The sequence below is a fragment of the Helobdella robusta genome (genome assembly GCF_000326865.2).
Source record: "Helobdella robusta unplaced genomic scaffold HELROscaffold_1, whole genome shotgun sequence".
NCBI lineage: Eukaryota > Metazoa > Annelida > Clitellata > Rhynchobdellida > Glossiphoniidae > Helobdella > Helobdella robusta.
The window spans coordinates 13041192-13049650 of NW_008703570.1; the positions used below are offsets into that span (position 1 = coordinate 13041192).

General features: G+C 34.9%; 1 protein-coding gene across 1 annotated transcript; it reads right to left on the bottom strand.

Annotated features, from left to right (window-relative positions):
• Positions 1-5321: 5321 nt before the first annotated feature.
• On the bottom strand, positions 5322-7198 carry HELRODRAFT_188142 (hypothetical protein; the record flags this gene model as incomplete). Its single annotated transcript, XM_009011645.1, has 4 exons — positions 5322-5514; positions 5693-5877; positions 6171-6423; positions 6551-7198. The coding sequence occupies 4 exons, from the start codon at positions 7196-7198 to the stop codon at positions 5350-5352; spliced, it is 1251 nt and encodes a 416-aa protein (XP_009009893.1). The 3' UTR covers positions 5322-5349.
• Between the last annotated feature and the right edge of the window lie 1261 nt (positions 7199-8459).

Here is an 8459-nt window from a genome sequence, read left to right on the forward strand (position 1 = left end):
CAGTTGTGGGCTGAATCAAAAGATGGAACCAATGGTAGCAACGTAAACTATTCCAAATGCAAAACTAGGTCTTCTGCTGTTATCATCATCATCATCATCATCATCATCATCATCATCATGATTATTGCATCATCGTTGTCATCATCATTATCACCACACCATCATCATCACCGTCATCCTTTTGATCATATCGCAATCACAATCATAATCATCATCATCCTCATTATTATTATTACATCATCATTGTCATCATCATCATCATTACCATCATAACCATCATAACCATCATCATCGTCATCATCGTCATCATCAGACTGAGATGTGCCTTCACCAAATCAGAGGACATTGAAGAGCTGAAGGAGGAATCGAAGCCGGGAGATGCCAATCCATACAGAGTCTATAAACTCCTCGATAGGAAGATCAAAGATGGTTATTATTATTATTATTATTGTTGTTGTTATTATTCATATTATTTCTATTATTATTATTAGTAGTAGTAGTAGTAGCAGTAGTAATAGTATTGCAACAATAATAATAATAAATAATGTGCATGGCTCTCTGGCCACATTTGATTGCAGCGCTTCAAATGAATGAATAAATGAATTGATAAATGAATTAATGAATGAACGAACGAACGAATGAATTAATTAATGAATGAATAAACAGATGGCAGAATAAAACGAGAACCATGTACAAGAAAGCAGCAGCAGAGATTTAATAACGATAACGATGACAAAGATGATGAAGCCAACGATAGTGGTGATGGTGGTGACGAAGATGGTGATGACGTCAACGACGTTGATGATGATTATGATGGTGGTGGTCGAGTTGGAAGTACTAGTAACGATCTTAATGTCAGTATGAAGAGTTCTGCAGATTATGTATGAAAATTAAGTTGAGATATCCGCTTCCTATCATTACCATCATAGTTAAAGTAGTAGTAATAGTGCTGCTAATTCTAGACGGCGAAATGGTAGCGTAGTGGTTAAGGCGCCTGCTCTTGATGTTGTATTGGCTGGCTTCAAATGCCAAGAAATCCCCGCTCATCACATGCAATGTGTGTGATGTGTGAAGTTGTGAGATAGATACTTCTAAGAAGAAACCGAGTTATCATTATCATCGTTATCATCGTCATCATCATCATCATCGTTATAATCGTCATCATCATCATCATCGTCGTCGTCGTCATCATCATCATCATCATCATCACTATCAAGGTTTCAAGTCTCATTCCTACTGTGGTCGATGAATTTAGTGAGTATGAGTCATGATGATGATGACGATGATGATGATAATGATGAGGTGGAAAAGGAGAAAAAAAGATGTTCATTGTATATTATAATTTATTTCATTATCATCATTGTTATTATTATTATCATTATAGATAATTATTTCTGTTATTATTGTTATTTAAAAACAACAATAGTATTATTTTTGCTATAGTTATTATTATTATTATTATTATTATTATTATTATTATTATTATTGTTATTATTATTATTATTATTATTGCAGACAACAACAGCAGTAAACTTAGGAATAAGAAACCGTTCAAAAAAGAAAGGAACATGTCAAACGCTAATAAAAGTAATAATAATAATAATAAAAATATAATAACAATGATAGTAATATGATGATGATGATGGTGATTATTGATCTACGAGGTTGGATCAATAATTTAATAATTTTTGTAATTATTACGAAAGTAGGTCAGGTTGTTGTTATTATTGTAAAATAAGGTCAGTTTGTTTTAAAATGAGGTCAATCTATTAATCAATCAATCAAACATTCAATCAATCAATCAAATCAACTTTTTAACCAACCAATCAAATTTTCAACCGACCACCCAGTCAAATATCGTTTTTACCAGCTAATCAAATCATTTAATCAACTAACCAGTCAACCAACTGGCTAAATCTTTCAGTCAACCAACTAACCAAATCATTCAGTCAACTAACCAACCAATCAGATCATTCAGTCAACTAACCAACCAATCAGATCACTCAGTCGACCAAGCGACAAACGCGGTCAGCCAATACGAGATCAGAATTTTGTTGAACCATCAGTGCTTTCGCAGTGTACCAGTGAAGGAGTTACAACTCGTTTACCTGACGGCCGGGAGTGATGATGATGATGACGACGATGATGATGTTAAAGCGATGGCTCAGAATGATAACATCGTCGTAAGTTAGGATGATGATGATGATGTGGTGGTAGTGATGGTGGTGGTGATGATGATGATGGTGACGATGACGTTGATGATGGTGGTGATGATGATGATGACGTTGATGATGATGATGACGACGACGATGATGACGACGATGATGATGAGGACAACTTGCCGGCAAACATCTTAAACGCGAACCGCAGCTGCAGCTCTCCAGCAGCAGCATTGCCATCTTCCGCAAGAAAATATTCGGCCACATCATCCTCACATGCTGTCAATCAAACCTCCATCTGGTGAAGAACAACAAGTTCGTTTTAGCATTCTGTCAAATGTTTCGTTATTTGATTGAAACATTAGGTTCAAATGATTAGAATACACGGAGACACGTGTTCTCTCAAATTTATCAGTAGTATATGTTGGCTGAATTTAAAAACTGTTACAGATGAAGAGTAGTTAAATTGCTTATTAATTATTTTATTTTTATCGTTATTATTATTATTATTATTATTATTATTATTATGAACATTTTGTGTATTTATGATAATGATTTTATATTTCGAGGTTTGATGATAATAAAAAGAGTTCCCATTAATATTATTATTATTATTATCCAAACGCCAGCATTGCAATCCACGCAGTCGTCGAAACGCCCAGCGACTCGCCACAGCCACTACTGCTACAACAAAAGCCACCGACTCTGGAAACGTCATCATCATCATCATCATGGTCGTCGCCTTCGTCATCATTATCATCATCGTCGCGACTACTATTATCATCAACACCATCATCATCATCATTATCACGTCTAGTACTATCATCATCATCGCCATCATCATCAGCAGCACTGACGTCATCGCAACTATCAGCTCAGCAACAATTTTCAACATCGTTATTTAATCATAATAGTAGTACTAAGCAGATGAAGCTTTGCAGTAACAATGGCAGTAGCAGCAGCGGCAGCAGTTGTTCTAGTAGTAGTAGTAATTTTATTTACAATAAAAATATTACTACTAATAGTAAGAAGAAGAAGAAGAAGAACAACAACAACAACATAGAGTTTACAAACATTGCTAAATCTTTTTTGGCCACTGAATTAAATGGAACTACTACTACTATTACTTCCGGTGACAATGATAGTAGTATTACTTGTAGTAGTAGTAGTAGCGGCAGTAGTAGTAGTAGTTGTAGTATTAGTAGTAATATCGCATCGTCATTGTCGTTGGATACCTTTTTCAATAATGCAAATTTTAACTCGTTTAAAAGCAGTAGGACTCGCTCTGATAACAAAAACACTGCATTCACTGCTACTACTACTACTACTACTACTACTACTACTACTACTACTACTACTACTACTACTACTACCGATGTTAATAATGATTATTATTATTATAGTTATAATAATTATAGATGTAATAATATTATTACTGCTGATACAGTTATTAGCAATGATATGATCAACACCCACAACTTCTTTGGTAGTAATGTTACTAACGCTTCTGCTACTATTAATTATAATAATAATAATAATAATCTACTCATTTATCGTCTACCAAAGAATAGAGAAACAGTTATACCGATGAATAATAATAATGTTAAGCTCATCTTTGCTGAAAATCCAGATGGGGATGGGAGATTTAAAGAAATTGTTTGTGTGGTTATTAAGAAGACATTATAATGATGACGACAATGATGATGATGATGTGGTGGTGATGCTGATGATGATCTGTTACCGATGATGATGATGGTGGTGGTGGTGGTGGTGGTGGTGGTGGTGATTGTGATGAGAATCGTGATTTATATTGGGTTTTTTTGTGATCAGAGCAGATTTTACAACACATGACATAATTATTACTGATAATGATTAGGGTGGTATGATATACTATGATATATGATAAGATATGATATGATATATGTAGATAATGATAATGGTGGTGTCGGTGATGATATAATTAAATCGTGTGATTAATTAGAACTTCGTTCATGTCGTTTCATTGTTTACGATACCTCCCACATAACAATTTCAGGATGATACAAAGTTATTAATGTAGAATAATGTGTGCGTTCGTGTATGTGCGTGCGTGTATGTGTGTGTGCGTGTGCTTGTGTGTATGCGTGTGCTTGTGTGTATGCGAGTGTGTGTGCGTGCGTGCGTGTGTACTCCATATATTTCTATTTTATAGTGGTAATATTATTTTGATTTTGTTGTTTGTTTGACTAAACTAAACTACGTCCGATTTTTAAAACTTCTCTCAACTTTCTGCTTCATTTTTAAACAAATGGAGAGGAAAAGAGAAAGCGAGAGAGAGATTGGGAGAAAAGAAAGAAAGATAGAAAGAGTGGAAGAACCGAGAAAAGAAAATGAAAGAATGAAGGAGAGAGAGAGGGAGGAGAAAGAGAGAGATTGATAGTGAGTGACTGTGATATAGTTTGAGTGCATGCTAATAAATCAAAATTAATTAAAACTTCAATTCAAGCTATCCATCTAATCCAATTTGTTTTCATCCGAGTCACTTCAATCTCTTTGTAATTAACTTTCTGTCACTTTAATTTATATTTTTAAAGGGAATGATTTTATCGTTATCAATCTATTTTTTTTTCATTCACCTTGTTGTGTGTGTGCGTGCGTGTCCGTGTGTGTGCGTGCGTGTCCGTGTGTGTGCGTGCGTGTCCGTGTGTGTGTGTATGTATGTGTCTGTGTGTGTGTGTGTGTGTGTGTGTGTGCGCGTGCGAATGAATCGTTGAGGGAAGAAACTTTCCATGACATTTTACACCTATTCGAAACGAAATTTCTTTCTACATTTATTTAACAACAATTGCAAAATTGATTTATTTTGATTTAATTAAAATCAGGAAAAATCATTCGTTTTAAAACGTTTTTACCACATCACTATCGTCTATAACATAACATAAGATACATAGGTGAGTATCTGAACTCTAAGCTTTTTAGCTCTAATACTACAAATTTATTACTAAGTAAGTGTATTTGTGAATTACAACAAAAATTTTACATATATATTTATAAATAATTAAATTATAATATGTAATTACATTTAATGATATATTTTAGAACAAAATTCATTCGAAAAATAATAATTCAGTAAAGAGTTATCAAAGTTTTTATATAAAAAAGTTAATTTTGAATTTAATTATTTTTTTAAAAAGGCAAAAATATGTAATTATTATTCAGGGCAGTAAATGATGTCAAGCCTGGTGCACTTGTTTGAGAAGGTTGCTCCGTCAGGGTTCATGGCGGAGGTCAGAGGGTAAAATTTGAAATGCTGCGTTCTGATTGGCTGGGAGAAATAGTTTATTTTCATCGTGTTTCTATCTCTGTTTCCTTCAAACTGTGTTTGTGTGGTGTGTGTGTGTGTGTGTGTGTGTGTGTGTGTGTGTGTGTGTGTGTGTGTAAAATGTGATGTTGGAAAAAGTAATTTGTTATTTAATAAATTTTTCTAATATATTACAAAAAATAACTTAATAATAACAAGAAAAATGAAATAAAATACAAACTGAAATAAAAACCTGCACATCGATGTTAAATTCATCCTTTAGTTGCACCCATTGCTTAGTGACGTCATCTACGTATTCTACCCGATAGCTGGACACCCACTGATTGAAATTGGACCTGCCCCTGAGAACCACCCCCAGCACAGAAATGGACCTTCCCAGGTCAAATTGAATGGACTCGTCTACCCGATTTGGCTCGTCTTAATAAATTTGTGAATGGACACAAGTTATATAGTGTCTGCATGAATATATGTAATAGTGTTTGTGTGTGTGTGTTTGTTTGTGTGTGCGTGTGTTTGTTTGTGCGTGCGTGTGTTCGTGTGTCACGACATTACATTTACCCATCAACACATCATATGCGCCAGAACAATTTCGCACGCAAACATAAATTTATTACATTTCTACACCAAAACCTGCATCACACACACACACACAAACAAACACACACAAACACACACGCACGCACACGCACACACAAATCAACACCACTTACTCGGACACCAAAAGCTATCACTATCATTGACGAACAACATCCGGATTGAAAATGGCGTATCACCGAAGTAACTAGTGGCGTTCACTTTTACGCTATCAACCGGGGCACTTCCGGTCAGAACCAGGGATGGGCGAATACATGTTTTGGTTGGGTTGTTGTTGTTGTTATTGATCGTTGTTGTTATTTTGTTGATGGCCGCTTCTAAGTTCTTTGTTTTCTCGTCAAGTGCAGATACCGTATAGAGCATAGAACTCTGCAATGGTGTTTGTTTTGAAATTTTGTTGCTGTTGTTGTTGTTGTTTTGGTACATTTGTGACGTCATCAATCAATTACTATCAACACAATCATCCCCAACACCAACATACTCAATTAAAACGTACAATAGAAGCTTCAAAGTAGCTGAAATAACTGCTATTATTATTATTGTTGTTGTTAATATTATTATTATTATTATTACTATTGCTGTTGTTAAGAAAGTTGGTCAACATGTTAGCAAATGACCCATTTAAAAGTTGCAAGAGCTGACCTAATTGGGTCATGTTTGATTTTAAATCATTTATTTCCTGCTCCAGAGTCCTCGTCATATTTAAGATCTTTTCTTCAGATGTTGTTGGCAGACTTGTTGTCGTGTTGCTATTGTTATTTGTTGTGTAGGTGTTATTATTATTATTGTTGTTGTTGTTTGAAGAATTGCTGTTAGCCATCCAAACCGTCAAGTCGGTCAACTTTTGCCTCAATTGGTTTAAACGCCCATCAAGATCCGCCCAGCCGCTGTTGATTGGCGGAGGTGGACACGTGATCGGGGTCCTGCTCGTTCCTGATTGGCTGGAATCAAGTGGTAGGAGGAGCGTGTAGGCGCACTTGCTGTCTGTCACGTATTCGCATTGGCAGTTATTTTTGTAAGTCCGTTGACCGGAAGAGGGTTGCACGATGAAGATGAGTAAAAAGAAGATGAAGAGAAAGAAAAAACGACGGAAGTGAAAAATGAGTTGACGAGAGACTGTAAGGTTCCGGGTTAATAACGTCATCGTCTGCTTTTTAAAAATAAATTAATTTTGTGTGCTACAGATACAACTACACCAACAAATTCTATTTTATATTAATTTTGAAACTAATAAAATATCGCAAATATATCAATGGAAAAATATTAACTCAATTTCTTGATAATTAATATTTAACTAATTAAATTCACGATAAATTAATTTATTCATTTAATATCTTTTGTCTAAAAAAATTTCAAAATATCGAGATATTACAATGGCCAATCAGGCAAACACATAATTGGATCGATAGCAAATAAATAGGTACACATCGTCGTCACTCTGGATAGCTAGCAAATAAAACTGCTGCCTCACGTAGCTACATTTGTAATTAAAACAGATTCAAACTATATATAAAGAGATGGCGAGAGAGAGAGAGAGAAAGAGAGAGAGAGAAAAAAAAGACAGAAAGAAAGAGAGAGAAAGAGAGAGAGAGAGGAAGGAAGACAGAGAGAAAGACAGGCAGACTGACTGACAGACAAACAGACGGAGTGATAGAACAAGATAAAAACGAAATAGAGAGAAAAGAACAAAGAAAAAGAAAAAGAGAGAAAAAGCTGGAGAGAGAGTGTTAAAAATAAATATAGATGATCGTGACTGAATCAGTCTGTCTTAACTCGAGAGCAACATGCTGATGAGAAAAGAACCTGCTATTACAATGTTAACGGTGCGCGTATATGTCTGTGTATGTCTGTGTATGCGTATTTTTGTATGTATATTTGTATATGTGTGTGTGTGTGTGTGTGTGTGTGTGTGTGTGTGTGTGTGTTGTGTTTGGGTTTATGTTGTACATGTGTAGGTATTTTTAATGTTTTTGATTGTGAGTTTGTTTAATTTTTTGTATCGTCTCTCTCTCTCTCTCTTTCTGTCCATCTCTCTCTCTCTCTTTCTGTCCATCTCTCTCTCTCTCTCTCTCTCTCTTTCTCTCTTTCTCTTCGTCAATCTCTCTTTCTTTGACATTCTCTTGTTTCATTTTCTTTCTCGTTCTCTCTCTCTTGTTCTCTTTTCACGTACTCTCTTGATCTTTTTCTGGCATTATTTCACTCTCTTTCTCTCTCTATCTCTCTTTATTCTTTCTCTATTCCTTCTTCCTCTCTCTCTCTCTTTCTCTATTTTTTCTCTATTTTTCTCTTCAATTTCAATATTATATTTATCTAGGATCTCTTTGTCTCTGTATTTCTCTTTCTCTCTCTTTTTCTCTCTCTCTCTCTTTTTCTCTCTCTCTCTTTTTTTCTTTTTCTAATTTTCT